This window comes from Salarias fasciatus, chromosome 2 (genome assembly GCF_902148845.1).
Source record: "Salarias fasciatus chromosome 2, fSalaFa1.1, whole genome shotgun sequence".
Lineage (NCBI taxonomy): Eukaryota > Metazoa > Chordata > Actinopteri > Blenniiformes > Blenniidae > Salarias > Salarias fasciatus.
Window position 1 is genome coordinate 11,293,452 of NC_043746.1, and position 14,928 is coordinate 11,308,379.

Here is a 14,928-nt window from a genome sequence, read left to right on the forward strand (position 1 = left end):
CGTTGCACGTCCTTCTCGAGCAGTTTACGACAACTTCACGCACACCACGAGCGGTTTACGACCAGTTCACGAGCAGTTTACGGCACGCGGTGCTGGCCTTCCTGTTCGCTGCTCGCCATTTCAGACATAGACCGCCAGCGAGGAGAGAAAATGCCAGCAAAGAAGACACAGCGGAGAAAGCCAGAAGCCGACTGGCCGGGCACCGCTGATGAGAGTGTCGATATTCCGGAGAATCCGGACACACCGCCGGGTGAGGACAAGGCCGCCAGTCAGCGGAAAAAGAGGGTCCGGGTGTCGAAAAGAGAAATCCCGGACTACCGCTGGACTGAAGAGGCCGAGCTGAAGTTGGCCGAGATGGTGAAGGAGAACCCGCTGCTGTACGACAGGAAGGAGAAGGACTGGCAAAACGTGGCGGCCAAGAGCAGCCGGTGGGACCGAGTGGGAGAGCAGCTGGAGCCTCCGGCCACCGGCCCCCAGTGCAAGAAGCATTACGACAACATGAGGACCAGGGTGGGGAAGATTCTGAAGAAGAGTAGGGCTGGCCGGCCACAGAGGAGCCTCCGTGACCACCAGATCATGGAGACCTGGAGCTTCCTCCAGCAGCACATCGTGCGGGGAGAAACGGTCCACAGTGAGCAGTTTCCTGTCTCGGAGGATGATGAAGTGAGGTCCACAGGTTCCCACAGCCCGACATCTACAGCCACAGGAAAGGGCAAGAGGAAGCGCTCCAGGACATCAACAACTGCCGAGGTGCCCCTGAGCGACCTGAGTGATGCACTGAGGATGGTGAGAATCCCAACGTCTACATGCAGATTGCATTTCAGTTCGATCCATTGCTCTTTACACGACCTGTGCAACACTAAACTGTTCCAATGTTTGTATGTTTCAGATCCTCGCCAGAGCAGACTCCTTGGGGGCCAGCCACTCCTGCACCGCTCCTACACCGCTCCTGCATCAGAAGATAGTGCACGATTTTTCATGCCTGCTGGAAGGACACATGCAGGACATCCCGGAGGAGTCCTGGCATGAATTCCAAATAGACTGCCTGAACCTCGTCCACCGCTACAAGCAGCAGCGTCAGCTCTTCCAGCAGCCACAGCGACGCGCACGATCCATGCGGGGCAGGCCCGGGCCCAGGTGTCCTCAGGCCCAGCAGCTCCTCGGCACGAGCCGTGGTGCAGTCGGAGCGTCACGGCAGGTTGAACAGAGACTCCACCAGCGTTGAAGACATTGAGCAGGGTGTTCAGCTGCTGTTATCACCAGAAGAGCTTTCAGTGTCGGTGGTGTTTCAGTCTAGTGCAGGGGTCTGCAACCTTTATGACCAAAACAGCCATTTCTTTTTAATTTCAGCCAAGCCAAGTTGTTCTGGAGCCCCAAAACACATTTAACCTTTAAAATGAGGCCAATGCAGCTCAGGAAGTTTCATATGTAGTTTTGATAAACATACAAAAACTGTTTCTTATGATGTATCTATGGAGTTAGGGTTCAGAACAGTGAACATTTTCTTAGTTTAACCTGTTTTTGTACTTGATTTTAACAGTTTGGCTCCTCTTTTCAAGTATTTTTTGCTGATAATTTTGAAATCTTAGTTGTTTTAACCATTTTACCTCCTTTTAAGCAGCTTTGCATGCTTTTTTCCCCAACCATATTTATATTCTTCTTTTAGAAATTCTTGACATTTCACTTTTTTTAAGCCATTCTATTATGTTTTTCCCCATTTCTTGTGGTTTTAGCTATTTTTCTTAATTTTACTAGTACCTTCTTTTGAATCCCTTCTGAACCAAGAGTGACAAATCATTTTGAACAGTACTGCGGTTTGTAACTATAATAAAAATGCGTTTAATGTTCATTCATGTTTCATGTTGTGAACCCTTCGTGGAGCCGCTGAGGGACCGAAGAGCCACATGTGCCTCCAGAGCTGCAGGTTGAGAGAAGGGGACTTGGGATTGGAGGTTCAAAACCCACAGGTTATGACTGTGGATCCCTGAGCAAAACCCTTGACCCCCATCAGCTCCTCAAGTCACCCCAGTGTCTCCACCCCCTCCTCCTAAATAAAATGGAGAATATTAATTCCCCTAAGGGGATTAATAAAGTGTGAGTGGACTCCAAACCTCCACAGTTGTGACATAAATTCCAGTTTAAACACAAATTCCTGCCACATGTGAAGTTTAAACCTTCAGGTCTCACAGTGCTGATTCCTCAGCATCACCACATACAGGCCAGGACACGGGGGCGCGCATCCAGCTTCCTGTGTGGTCTCAGTGCGCGTTCACGAGCCCGGCCGGTGCAGGTGGGGGGTGCAGAGCCCGCCGGTCGGTCAGACCACCCCTCCCGGCGCGGGGCCCACCTGCTGGTTGCCTGCGGTCAGGATGGCGGACGGGGAGCAGGAAGCGGCGGGGGACCAAACGCTGGCGTGCGGCCCGCCGCCGGACTACCGGCGGCTGACTCGGCTGTACTGCATGAACGGCGGATTCCACCTGCAGATCCTCCCCGACGGGACGGTGCGCGGCCAGAGGGAGGACGGGGACGCGCACAGTAAGACTGCGGCACGCACAGCACGCACGCACCGTGCGGGGCAGGCCCGGGCCCGAGGCCCGATCCCGGCTCCGCGCACAGAAACAACACTTTACACCGGACAGAAAACCACAACACAAACACAAACACACACACGCAGCCTCTGGCCTGATTCAGACAGCATTCTGCAGGAAAACCACCTCCAGGTGTCCTCAGGCCCAGCAGCTCCTCGGCACGAACCGTGGTGCAGTCAGGATCAATAATGCACCGAAATGCTCTCATCAATAAGAAAACATCCTCTTCGTCTTCCACAAAACACAAACTGTGATGCTCCGGTTTGAATCTCTCTCTCTGGTATCTACTATCAGGACTTTGTGCTTCTGACAGGCTTTAATTGAACTCGTGCTTCATTCGTTCATTAACAACAAGTCAAAATACAACTCTGGAGAAATCTGTTTACCGCGATTATCTTTTCTTTAACGATTAACTGAGAACAATGTTTGTTTAAAAAAAAAACATGTATTCAGTTTTCAACTAGTATGCAACATAGTTTTTTTTAAATATATATTCCTACCGAATTTAGGACAAGCAACAGAAAAGAAAACAGCCAGATCTAGTGCAAAAATGTGTGGAAAAAATGAGTAGAAAGAAATAAAAACTATCTTTCAAAGTACTTTAAGAAGTTTTTTTTGTAAGTAGTTTTTCTTTTAAATCATAATCGTGTCACTGGAATTAAATTGAGTTTTAGCCTGCTGCTGATCATGACACACTTTAGAGAAATCTTCCACTGTAAACTTAAAATTGATGTCGTTGGCGTTTCTTTTTGTTATTTGTTTTTTTTTTTTTTCATTTTAGATTTATTTATTTTACATGTATTTCACATGTATTTTATTTCCAATTATTTTCCCAAACTTTGAGGTTTCTTTTTCAATCTCACATTTTATGCCACACTTTCACTCAGGCTTGTTTTTTCATATACAAAACATTTCTTTATGTCTAAAGGCTGTAGAAAACCTGCCAGTTGTTCTCTTGTGTGCTATTTACTATTTTAACTCATTTTAACAGCTTGTTTTTTCTCAGGATATTTGCATGTCAGTGTTTTGTATGACTGTTTGTATTTTGCACGCATTTGTAGTTTGTCGCTTTAAACTCACTTTGTAGTACTTAGTATGGATTTAGGTCATTTTGTCTCTTTGTGGTTTTGCCTTTTCTCTATTTCTTTCTCAGTTTCTCCTTGCTTCTGATCTTTTGATTCCTAGTTTCTTTTCAAGTTTCCTTCCTTCTTCTGCACTCGTTGGTCCAGAAGATGCAAACTCCACAACTGAAAGCCCTTAAACCTGGAATCAAACTGGGTTCACTGCTCCCATCCTCATTTTGATGGTCTTTCTTTGCCTCTGTCTCCTTGCCCTCGTTTCCTTGCCTCCTCTCTCCCGACTCCTTATTTCCTTCTTCGTTTCCTTTTCTATCTTCTTGTTTCACGTTCAGTCTTCTTGCCTCATTAGCTGATTTCCTCCTTTACCCAATGCTGTCTACCTCGGCCTATCCTCCTCTTCTTCTTGCTTGTTGCTTGATGAGTCACTTTAACTTTAAACTTAACATAAATCGCAAATGTATTTGTCATATCAGCTGTTTTGACTTTGTGTGGCTTCATGTGTTTACTCACTCAGAAATCATCTTAATCTAAATCTTTCATACCTTAAAGATATTTGTTTCACCTTTGACCTTTCCCCTCTGTAGCTGTTTTAAAGCTGAAAGCCGTGGCCCGGGGCGTCGTGGTCATCCAGGGAGCAGAAGCCCAGCGATATCTGGCCATGAGCGACGAAGGACGCCTGTACAGCTCGGTGAGTGTCCAGCAGGTCCAGTTTCCTGCCCGTGGTATCTGCATCTCGACACACGCGTGGTGTTTGTGTGTCAGCCGCAGGTCACTGACGAATGCTACTTCCTGGAGAAGCTGGAGGAGAACCACTACAACACCTACCAGTCCCACAAGTACCAGGACCACAGCTGGTACGTGGCTCTGAAGAAGAACGGGAGACCCAAGCTGGGCCCGAGGACCCACATCGGACAGAAGGCCATCTTCTTCCTGCCGAGACAGCTGGACGACTCCCGGGGCTGAAGACGCATTCCAACACATACACACACAGGAAATCCGTATACCAGCTCCGACGCTCTTGTTTGTTCTGCCTGTTGTTTTCTGCTGTTTATTCTCAATGCTCATATTAAAACCGTGCACAGCATCTCCTGATTGTCTCATAGCATCACATCCTGTTTATTTAGGAGCAGGTTTTAATCTGATGAGCAAACAACAAATCAACAACATGAACACTGATGCAGCTCGTCTGCTTCTGATTTCCATCTGCATCTGTTTCTCGGACGATTCCAGGCCGTTTCATACCTGAATTATATTAACTTCCAGCAGACTGTCAGTAATCCTGCTGTGACAGGAATAGGAAATGGTTTTAAAATGGTTTGCAGGTGTCATTAATAACAGAAACTGTTCGAGTGGACATGTTGTGGTTGCAGGGCTGACTGAAGGTTCAGTAAATGTGCTGTGAGTCCTTTGTTTTTAGTTTCATTGTAATCTGAGCTTTGCAGTGCCATAAAATACACCGAATTATCAGAAATGCATCGATAAACATATGGAAAATGCTTATGATCACGTGTTATATGTGCCTCAGTTCAGGGCGTTTCAGATCTGCAGTAACTCGCAGCTGCCACTAGAGGCCGCTGTGGTACAAAAGTACCCATAATAAATGAATCCTGTGGAATATTTGATGCTTTGAGATATATTTTTTTAACAATTAAACAGATGTTTTATGTGGTCTTCTGATTTTAAGATGTTCAATCACTGAGACAAACCACAACACTCACTGAAAGTGACATTTATTCAACACTAAATATTTTATGTACAGTTTCATAACAACAAAATCCCAAAGTTTGCAGCTCTACGTCACATACGAACCAAGCATGACTGGTGTGTAATTAAAGCCATGGCAGAAGTATGAAGTGAACTCATGATCCTGCAGCAGCCTCCTCTGGATTCCACTGCTTCCGTCTCCAAAAGTGCTCCTGCACACAACATTCTGTGGCATCATCACCCACAAACTGACTTTATTACACCGGATGAGGATTTTTTTTCAAAGATTATAAAAAGAAAGTAAACTATTTTATCTGTTAATTAAATCTTAAGGCAAAAATCCACCTGGAAAAGGAATTTAATTTGTTTTAATTTATGATAATTTGATCCAAATGTGAAAGAAACTCATTCAGACAATCAAGCCTCATTCCTACAATCACAGAGTTTCTGTCCACAGACCATCTGAATAAGCTTCTTTGAGGACCGACCGCAGAAAATGTGCTTATCTGTTTATAAGAAAAGTACGGCGTTGTCTCCGTGGCCGTCTCTGAGGTTTTGTAACTTCACATCACTCAGCATCTGGTTTGTGGCTTCGCTCCTGCTTCAAAAACACAGGCTGCGTTTTCTCGGGCCGCATCTGTAACTCCACATTCTCTTTCCAGGTGGAGGAATTTCACCTGATTTAATGCACAACAAGACATTTAACAGGCAAAAACTGTAATTTTGGTGTGTCCACTGACTCCGTGGTTGAAGCACAAGCGAGCTAGTTTCACGAACACAATGCCCTTGATGGAGGGTATCTGGGGCCTGAGCAGCTGCGGACGATGCTGCCCCCTCATGGCTAAAATAACAAGCAACACCGCTTAAAGCCAACAGGCGGGTGACATGTGGCAATGTGTGTGTGTCGTCCTAATGAAAGCTTGCTTCTTTAAGTGCATCTAAAACAGCATTATAGCGCGTTGAAGAAGTGTGATTAGTGCAGGTTACAAAGTGTGCTGCATGCTATGGCAAGTCTACAGAGTGTTGTACTTAGAAATACCTGCTGGCTTCAAGTACCACCAACATGAGACTCTCCCTATTTTACTGGACTTCAGGGCAGATGCATGCTCATACACTACCATCAAATGATATAAGGCATTACTCATACGTTACAGACAGATGTAAATAGCACTTTGACATTCGCCACTAATGAATACATTGAGGGACTACCACTGTTAATCACTTCCCATTAATAAAGTTCGAAAAGAAAAGAAAAACAAATGATAGAATTCCTGAATATTTTTTACTGCCATCTTTCTTCATCGGGAGCAAAACGTCTCCGCTTTCATCTGAAGCTTCTCTTCCTCTTCGTGTCCAGTTCGTCAACAACCTGAAGAAACCAAGTTTGTTGTACGAATTATTACAGTTTCACATAACTCAGCCCCCACACTCAAATCGCTTTCAGTCAATTAGCTTAAATGTGAAAACAAAAGAGAACCTTTCACTAGAGCAACATGACTTACCTTTAATAGATGAAGAGCACCCTTGTTCGGGGAAGGGTGGCGTAAGTGGGATCAGCCAACTTACGCACTCTGGAGTAGTTAACAAATCCTCTGACGAACAGCATGAAGCCTGCAGAGGAAAACACAACAAGAGCAGATCAGACTATTGCTAATGGAAGAGCAGGAACACGCTGTAAAGACACTCTTCAGGAAATCACGTTCTCTACTCACCCAGGGCCAAGAACACCCACCACAACCAGTACTGTCCGTCAAAGTAACCAGGGAAATAGGTGGAGAACTGGAAAAAGACGACATGACGGCTGTGAGCAGATATCACAGCGGATCGTTTACCGACTGTACGGGACGTCAGAAAGCAGCTCTCACCCTGACGATAAGAACCCATTTGATGAGGGACAGGCCGAAGCCTGAGATGGCCCCGTACCGCCCGGCAGCCGACGTGGTCAAACAGAACGACAAGAAGAAGCCGATCCAGTTGAAGAGGAATGCCACTGGGTGCAGGAAAAGATCCAGCATTATCTATCTCAGTGAATACGGTTATTAGGACGGCGGTGGTCGAGAGGTAGGAGGATTGATTCCATTTCTTACTGAAGAAGGTGAGCATGAAGATGCCGTCGTTTCCTATCCGTAGCTGATCGGCGTCTTCAAAGTCATCTCTGGCCACGAAGTCCTCCTCCTGCAAGAAAAACAGCTCGTGTTCACCTCAGGTTGGATTTCCAGTGTTTTGTTCCGAGACGAGACGTGTCTGAGGCGGAGGGATACCGTGACTCGTCCGGTGACCAGGGGGACGGCGGCCTCCACTTTGCTCCTCTCAGCCTCATCATAGGAGGGCAAGGTGGTGGCCACGCTGTAGGAGGGGGGGTTTGGGAATCTGCCGCCGTCTTCCTTGTATTCAAAGAAAGCTGTGGGAGAAAGGGAAATGAAACGTTTATCCAGCAACACATGACTGTGTCAAGGATGCCATTAGTCCTTGACACTAAAATTAGTTTGACCTCTGCACTCCGGTTCATATTTCCATTTTCGTTTGCCTCTATTATTCACACTGAATTTAGTTCTGAAAATGTGTTCAATTTTAGTTTTATTCTCACTTATATTTTCAATCATAACGTCTCCCTGATATAATTCAAAAGAGAAAACTCGTGCAGGGAAAAGGCAGGTTTTCCCACAGTAGAGGCCTCTGGCTCCCTCTCTCGGGAAACCCGTCACACACAATAAAACCGCTCAAATTAAAACTGTATATAAATGCCAGCTGGAGAGCTGATAGACGTTCCCCCTCCTCCCTCACATGCTGCTCTGAAAGTTTGGCTGCTGACTGACAAAAAAATTGCTTTCACTTCTGCCTCAGAGAGAAGCAGCCGCTCAGAAGAATGAAAGCAGAGCAGCGAGGGCTGAGAGGAAGACATTAGGATCATATGCATCCATATGTATCCATTACCGTTTCTGCTCTCCCTCCGCACCAGCCAGGACATTAACATGGGTCATTTGGCGGCGGGCCAGGAAGCCTCCTTTGTGTTGTTTAGACACTAACTGCACAGAAACAGATCAATGGACTCATCCAGGGAGAGCTCAGAGCTGCACCCACTGATGCAACCAGTTGACCTCTGCCCTCTGCCCTCTTAAGGAGGCAGATTAGAAACATGAGAGCAATTCCAGATCGTTCCAGTTACGACGGCCATCATGCTTTATGATGTCTGGCTAACAGTGACAAATTAAACCAGGGGACAGTCACAGTCGACACATTTAAGCCTCTGAATTTAAGTTGAAAACATCAAGAGTTGATTGTTTGCAGTAAAAGCTGACAGATACAGTCTATGAAAATTTCATGACAGTGTGAAAACAGCCGGCGCTCAGTGTTCTCCTTTAGGTTTCGTTTCAACGTCCACACGCCTTGAGAGAGAGTGTCGTATCACATCACCTCCATGCAGAGGCACTGATATTTTCGGTTTTGTGGAGTTATTGGCCGTTGAGTTAGACAGCCGTTAAACGCCTCCTAACCTGCATTTGCTGCGGCGACGCTGCTGTAGGGTGGTGGTGCATCCTGGGTGGGACCCTCCTGGGACGGCGGAGCCGGCTCCTCCTCATTCACCAGCTGAACAAACGTGAACACACAAAACACAGTGAGTCAAATTACACCCTTTCACAAAACTTAACCGTGATCACACGACGAGATAACAGTGATTTCGGTGGATTCCCAGTCAAATCCAACAGATTACAGAGAGTTTCCAGCTTTGTTTAGCTTGAAATTTGAACCCGTGGAGACAGGAGGCCACTTTTTCACAGGTGTCTCAATGCATTTTGGTTCTTCAAGAGAAATACAGCATCACACGAGTACATTCATGTTTCATCCAGCTCCAGTGGGGATGTTTGTTCATGCTGCCTCTGGTCTTCATTAGTTCACTCAATATGTCAAAGAGTCCAACAGATCAATACCTTCAATTCTGTTCCATGTTTCAATAGTTTAACTGTTTGATCTCGATGCTTGAATGTTCAAAGATTATTAAACTCTACGATATGACTACAATCACGCATCCAGCAATTACAGTTTGCAATTATTTGCTTTGAAAGAACACTATTAAAAAAATGTATTTCATACAGTGAAGGTTTCAGTTTTGTTTCCCATCTACAAATGTGTATGAGGCAATAAAAAAAAAATCTGCTCAACCGGAGCTGAGAAAACATTTATTACAGAACATAAAGAGAAGGTTGTGTAAAGACTGTACTTGAAAATTAAATCTGACTGAAAGTATCAAACATGTCAGATATAAGAACATCAACACAAAAAGAAAACAGTGAGTACCAGCAGAGATTAAATAATCATAACACAACAAAATCAGTTTCAAGTTCCAGAACAGAACCAGAAAATTGAGTTTTGAGTGCTGAACATGCAATATTGCTCCCGAGTATAACCAACTTAATGATGATGTTTGTGTATTTCCAACGGTGCTAGGTTGCCTCTCAGAAACAACTCCAAGGCAACTATTTTTTGTTCATTTCTGATCACATGTGCACCAGTAGCATTTCCCCCTTTTTCGTGCCTCTGACTTCTGGCCTGTTTCCACCTGGTGTGACATAATATTGTAAAAATTAACAAACAAGTGCAGCAGGAGTCGGTCTGACTGGCCAGTAGGGTTAGGGGACATTCCGTCTAATTTGTACTGGATCCATTATTTGTGCAGCGCAATCTGGAGATCGCGATTAATCCTAAATTGAGGTGTGGACCTCCTCTATGATTTGCTAAAACATCGAAGTGAAGCGAACCACTGGCAGACAAACACACTCTCACCAACATACAGGAGCATTAGGCAGCTTCCCAGGTCTGCACGTTCATTTTGAAAACATTGGAGAAATTAAAGTAGAGAAACGTTGCTGTATTCTCATTTGATCACACTTCCCAATCCTATAGAATGCGAAACCACACAACACAGCACAGTGTAAACTGAGGACAGGTTATTTCTGGGGGTCTCACACACCCTGTGCAGGTCCAGTCTGTGACACGCTGGACTGATCCTGGAGGATCAGGCTCCACACCAAGTCCCTCTACACAGCAACACTCGTGACCAGGCCAGCAGAACAGCCGCTAACGACCCCCGCTGCTGGGTGGAAAACAGCTAAAACGCGAGCTCTGTTGTCGAGCGTTGTGTCCGAGGTGGAGTGGTTTTAACAGTCCGGTCGGAGGACCGGAGGCCAGACGGTCGGCGGTCGGTCCTCGGCCGGGCTCGTTGTTGTGCTCTGGGTGACTCCCGCTAGCTGACAGCGGCTAGCACTTAGCTCACATTTGAGCCCGTTACCTACCTCCTGGTACCTCACGCCGCTGTTCGGTTCCGCCATTGTGGAAGAGGGACCAAATACGAAAGCCGTCCTCCTCCTGCTGCCGCTGTTAAACGCTTGTTATGCGTCGAGGAGTCTGTGCAGTGTGAGTCGCGGAGCTCTCGGTGCCTCCTAGTCGGCCATCTCCTTCCTTCTCCAGGACTGGCTGGCTGCTGCGTTCAGGGGCCGTGGGAAACTTCACACTGCCGCCTTCACTTCCCGTGGAAAACTCATGTAAACGTAACGCGACACATCAAATTACAGGTTCTGTTGTGGTTTCAACCTTTTAATATCCATCAAAAAAAATAACAAGTATCACAAATAATGGTAATTTTTACTTTAATACATGATGCTAAATATATGGAAAATTATTTTTTCAGACTTAATGTGAAAACCTTTTGTGATCGAAGCACTTTGTTTCCACATTTTAAATGCATTTTACATAAGTACAACATAGCGTCATGTTTTTTGGTCCTTTTTTAAATACATTTTTTCACTATAAGGGAATGTATGAGCAAAATGTTCCATTTGCGCATGCTGGTTTCCTCCCACAGTCAAAAACATGCCTGTGGAGATACTGGAGACCCTAAATTGCCTCTAGGTGTGAATGTGTGTGGCTATCTGTCTCTGTGAGTTTGACCTTCAATGGACTGATGACCTGCTCAAGGTGTATCCCGCCCTCACCTTTTCGTAAGTATAGTAAGTTGGGTCTGGCTCCAGCTCCCGTTTGCCCTGCACAGGATAAAGCAGCCAAAGATGGATGGATGGATTTAAAATCGGTGATACGCTCCCTGACTGGGTGAGATGTTTCAGTGTTTTGAATGAATTTTTTTCCTCCAAAACACAAACAAATATTAGTGACCCAAGAGTTTCTCCATCAAACAGATGCATGAAGTTAGTGATATTGTTCTGTATGCAGGTGTTCAGTAAGAGTTACACCACTCAGGCAATGAACACCAGAACTAACAAATGAATTAAACATCAACGGAAAATAATGGAATACTGTTACAAAAAAAATTCTCCTAGTGCTACATGAACGTATTCAATATTAGCAGGGATTTTAATTCAATCAATTCCATTTATGTATAACTACTTGAATCTGTAGGCATAATAGCGACTGATGAATCCAATTCTCTCTGTGATCACCAAGGTGTCATTTTAACCTACATATCTGTGATTGTTAAGCTGCTGAACAATAGAACAGAATAACTTTTCTCTTATTTCAAACCGGTAATTACGTTAAAGCTCAGATGTGTGGTAAATATGTTACCAGCACTCTAAAAACTATTTTCCACAAGCAGAATCTGAGAAAAGAAACACAACGGTTCAGAGTCAGTTTATCACCACCTTCCTTTGAAATGTCTTTTTGCATTTGTGAATGTACCATATGTTGGTATGAGGGACATTTTGACCTGTACAACCATACAAGAAAACAAGATTTGAAATTGGGATTTAGCAAAAAAAAAAAAAAAAAGGAAATGTTTCAATAAAAAAAAAACAAAAAACAAATCTAGCGTCTGTCTTTGTCAGCTCTAAAGAGGGCTACATTCTCGATCATATTCACCTATTCACACACCAATATAGTTGACTGCCACGCCCGGCGCTCAGTTCATCCATAGGGAGCAGTTTGGAGTTTAGTGCCTTGCTCAAGGACACGTGTCCAGATGGAAGGATCAAACATGCAGCCTTCTGATTGAGAGAGGACTGCTTTGATCGACCAACTGAGGCGTTCAGGGGAGGTGTAAATAAAAGTATGTCTTTTTATGGTATTTAGGAGACACAGTACTGTATGAATGTTCAGATGAAGTATTATACGCGGAAATCTAACATACATATTTGCAATTGGCTAGTTTAACATGTATCTAAATCATCTTTACTGTTTCATTCGTCTCGGGGTCGTGGAGATGTTGCACATTATCCAAACTGACTACTGATTAATTCTAGATTTCAGCTGTCTGTTTGTAGTGGGAATAAAGTTTTCCCTTTGATCACAGCACCTAATGGTAACATACAAGAACAGAGTGAAACCCATAAAACACACATCATAGAAGGTATGAAAATTACAATCACTTTATTACAAAGAACAAACGAAAAAGAGAGCTGGATGTGCAATCAGCCGAATACCTGGCAAACCGCTCGACACCAGCACCTCATTATCCCTCTGAAGATCAGCTGTGCTCGACTCCGAGCACTGCCTGTTCTCCACCGGGTCACGAAGGAATCATTGGAGTGTGATTTTTTTTTTTTTTTGTATGCCAAAAGATCAGAACAGTAGAGGAAGCCTCTTCAGTTGGGCTTCGGCTCAGGAGGAAGTGTTTCTACCAGCTTGTTGTGGACATGCATCATCCCTGCAGAGAGAACAAGATTCAGCCTGTTTTCTGTGACTCATAATATGCTTGCAATTTTTCTGTCAGTACAATCAGCGCAGTCGTTTTGATGACCGAGGCTTCCGCTTGGTGCGCCGTCAGCTGATGAACTGCTACGCTCGCTGAACTGGTCTCACCTTTGAAGTACTTGACAGTTTTAACCCGCAGTTCCAGCGTGGCGTCTTCGTCGCAGACGAACACGGTCTGCGGGTGCTGCTGGAAGGCCGACACCGTCCACATGTGGTTCACGCCGTCCTCGATGGCCTTGTACAAGGCGAAGGCCTTGTGTGCCCCGGTGATGAGAATCATGACCTGAGAAGAAACTGAGTATGTGACCTGCGCGCACGGTTGGAAGCAACGCACCACAAACAATCCCACCACTGACCTCTTTGGCGTCCATGACAGTGCCCACTCCCACAGTCAGGGCCATGGTGGGGACCTTTGAGAGATCTCCATCGAAGAAGCGGGCGTTGGCGATGATGGTGTCCTGGGCCAGGGTCTTGACCCTGGTCCTGGAAACCAGACTGGAACCGGGCTCGTTGAAGGCGATGTGGCCGTCGGGTCCGATTCCTGAAACAGACGGAGAGGAGTGGCGTCCGCTCAAAGAGTCGCTTCGACCCCCGGCTGTGTAAACATTCGCTATCAGAACAGCGCTGAGCTCTGACCTCCGACAAACAGCTCGATGCCGCCGGCAGCCGATATCTTCTCCTCGAAGGCTGCGCACTCCACCTGCAGGTCGGCGGCGTTGCCGTCCAGGATGTGGGTGTTCTCTGCTCTGATGTCGATGTGCTTGAAGAAGTTATTCCACATGAAGGAGTGGTAGCTCTCGGGGTGATCTCTGGGGAGCCCTGTCAATGAGTTTACCATCACTTCTTGTGCACGATTAAAAGTTTACAGATCACTCAATGTGTAAGGGGAACAGTCGGCTGAATACTTGCCTACATATTCATCCATGTTGAAAGTCTTCACATACTGGAAGGAGATTTCTCCATTCTTGTGGTATTCAATCAGTTTCTTGTAACAACCTAAAGGCGTGCTTCCTGCAGAGAAACAAAGATTCAGGCCCAGAGCAGTGACTTTTTTTTTCGAAGTTGCATGATAACCTCCTGTTTTGAGACGGTCTTTATACTTTAAATACTTCATTTTAAGTCAAGAAAACTTTGCAACATCAGCTGTTCAAAGTGAAACCAGAAGTAATCAGCAGATGTTGGGCGGATCAGTCAGACTGAGCCTCTTTCCTCTCTCACCTGTTGGGAGCCCCAGAGTGAAGTACTTGTCGGGGTTGGGTTTGAACAGTAGAATCTTGTTTCTGATGTACTTGGCAGCCCACTCGCTCGCCTGGTCGTAGTCGTTCAGGATGATCAGCTTCATGGTCCTGCAGCGGATGAGAGCGAAACGGTGAGCGGAACTGCTGGTTCAGCCTGGAAGTAACTCCAGAGGAGGAGAAAACACGCCTGGATCAGACTTTAGACTCATAAAGACAATTCTACATCATCCCCGGCAACAGTAGGATATGGACACTGTTGTTTTAGGGTCGACTGTAGAGAAGCGTGACATCTTTTTACGCACCGGAAAGTGTGAGCAAAACTAAGTTTAGCGTTCCGGTGGAAAAAAAAAAGACAGCCGGGGTCCAAAACAACTTAAACGCAGCGTTTGGAGAGCCAGCTTTACCTCACGCTGTGCAGCTTGCAGTCGGAGCAGAGCAGACAGGATCTGAGGGAATCATGTGACTCCTGCTGCTGGACGCGAACAGCGCCCCCTGTGGAGAAGACGCAGAAGCGCAGAAACCAGAGAAGGAGGAAGCAGCTGGAGATAAACGCTGAACGTCGCTCTTTGCTGAGTAAACATGTTTTTCAGCTCTCAGAAACAATCTGAGTGGTATTAT

General features: G+C 45.7%; 4 protein-coding genes across 5 annotated transcripts in view; 2 read left to right on the forward strand and 2 right to left on the reverse strand.

Annotated features, from left to right (window-relative positions):
* Positions 1-10,852, reverse strand: part of ndfip1 (Nedd4 family interacting protein 1) — a 14,448-nt gene extending 3,596 nt beyond the window's left edge. The window contains exons 1-8 of one of the 2 annotated variants that reach the window (XM_030117629.1): positions 10,663-10,852; positions 8,866-8,959; positions 7,633-7,772; positions 7,459-7,546; positions 7,237-7,361; positions 7,084-7,150; positions 6,874-6,982; positions 5,613-5,619 (exon numbers count right to left, since the gene is read on the reverse strand). In XM_030117629.1, coding sequence (XP_029973489.1) covers positions 6,876-6,982; positions 7,084-7,150; positions 7,237-7,361; positions 7,459-7,546; positions 7,633-7,772; positions 8,866-8,959; positions 10,663-10,698 — 657 coding nt within the window. In that variant the 5' untranslated portion in view covers positions 10,699-10,852 and the 3' untranslated portion in view covers positions 5,613-5,619; positions 6,874-6,875. Of the gene's footprint in view, positions 1-5,380; positions 6,741-6,873; positions 6,983-7,083; positions 7,151-7,236; positions 7,362-7,458; positions 7,547-7,632; positions 7,773-8,865; positions 8,960-10,662 lie in introns of those variants that run through there. The other variant, XM_030117620.1, reaches the window with a different exon arrangement.
* Positions 145-1,809, forward strand: LOC115407244 (uncharacterized). Its single transcript, XM_030117607.1, has 2 exons — positions 145-786; positions 890-1,809. The coding sequence occupies exons 1-2, from the start codon at positions 151-153 to the stop codon at positions 1,223-1,225; spliced, it is 972 nt and encodes a 323-aa protein (XP_029973467.1). The 5' UTR covers positions 145-150; the 3' UTR covers positions 1,226-1,809.
* Positions 2,370-4,671, forward strand: fgf1a (fibroblast growth factor 1a). Its single transcript, XM_030117634.1, has 3 exons — positions 2,370-2,535; positions 4,252-4,355; positions 4,430-4,671. Exons 1-3 carry the CDS (start codon positions 2,370-2,372, stop codon positions 4,628-4,630), a joined length of 471 nt encoding a protein of 156 aa, XP_029973494.1. The 3' UTR covers positions 4,631-4,671.
* A 1,872-nt stretch (positions 10,853-12,724) lies between the features above and the next one.
* Positions 12,725-14,802, reverse strand: gnpda1 (glucosamine-6-phosphate deaminase 1). The gene is made up of 7 exons (XM_030106364.1): positions 14,715-14,802; positions 14,291-14,418; positions 13,982-14,083; positions 13,709-13,891; positions 13,429-13,613; positions 13,181-13,355; positions 12,725-13,025 (listed from the first exon to the last, which is right to left on the reverse strand). Exons 2-7 carry the CDS (start codon positions 14,412-14,414, stop codon positions 12,964-12,966), a joined length of 831 nt encoding a protein of 276 aa, XP_029962224.1. The 5' UTR covers positions 14,415-14,418; positions 14,715-14,802; the 3' UTR covers positions 12,725-12,963.
* Between the last annotated feature and the right edge of the window lie 126 nt (positions 14,803-14,928).

Bases quoted from the DNA above. Each gene is read 5' to 3' on its own strand.
- gnpda1 (XM_030106364.1), bottom strand. From the start codon at position 14,414: ATGAAGCTGATCATCCTGAACGACTACGACCAGGCGAGCGAGTGGGCT. The intron at 14,084-14,290 runs GTGAGAGAGGAA...GTTTCTCTGCAG, and splicing joins CACTCTGGGGCTCCCAACAG to GAAGCACGCCTTTAGGTTGT. The intron at 13,892-13,981 runs GCAAGTATTCAG...ACTCATTGACAG, and splicing joins CAACATGGATGAATATGTAG to GGCTCCCCAGAGATCACCCC.
- LOC115407244 (XM_030117607.1), top strand. From the start codon at position 151: ATGCCAGCAAAGAAGACACAGCGGAGAAAGCCAGAAGCCGACTGGCCG. The intron at 787-889 runs GTGAGAATCCCA...TGTATGTTTCAG, and splicing joins TGAGTGATGCACTGAGGATG to ATCCTCGCCAGAGCAGACTC.
- fgf1a (XM_030117634.1), top strand. From the start codon at position 2,370: ATGGCGGACGGGGAGCAGGAAGCGGCGGGGGACCAAACGCTGGCGTGC. The intron at 2,536-4,251 runs GTAAGACTGCGG...TCCCCTCTGTAG, and splicing joins GGAGGACGGGGACGCGCACA to CTGTTTTAAAGCTGAAAGCC. The intron at 4,356-4,429 runs GTGAGTGTCCAG...TTTGTGTGTCAG, and splicing joins AAGGACGCCTGTACAGCTCG to CCGCAGGTCACTGACGAATG.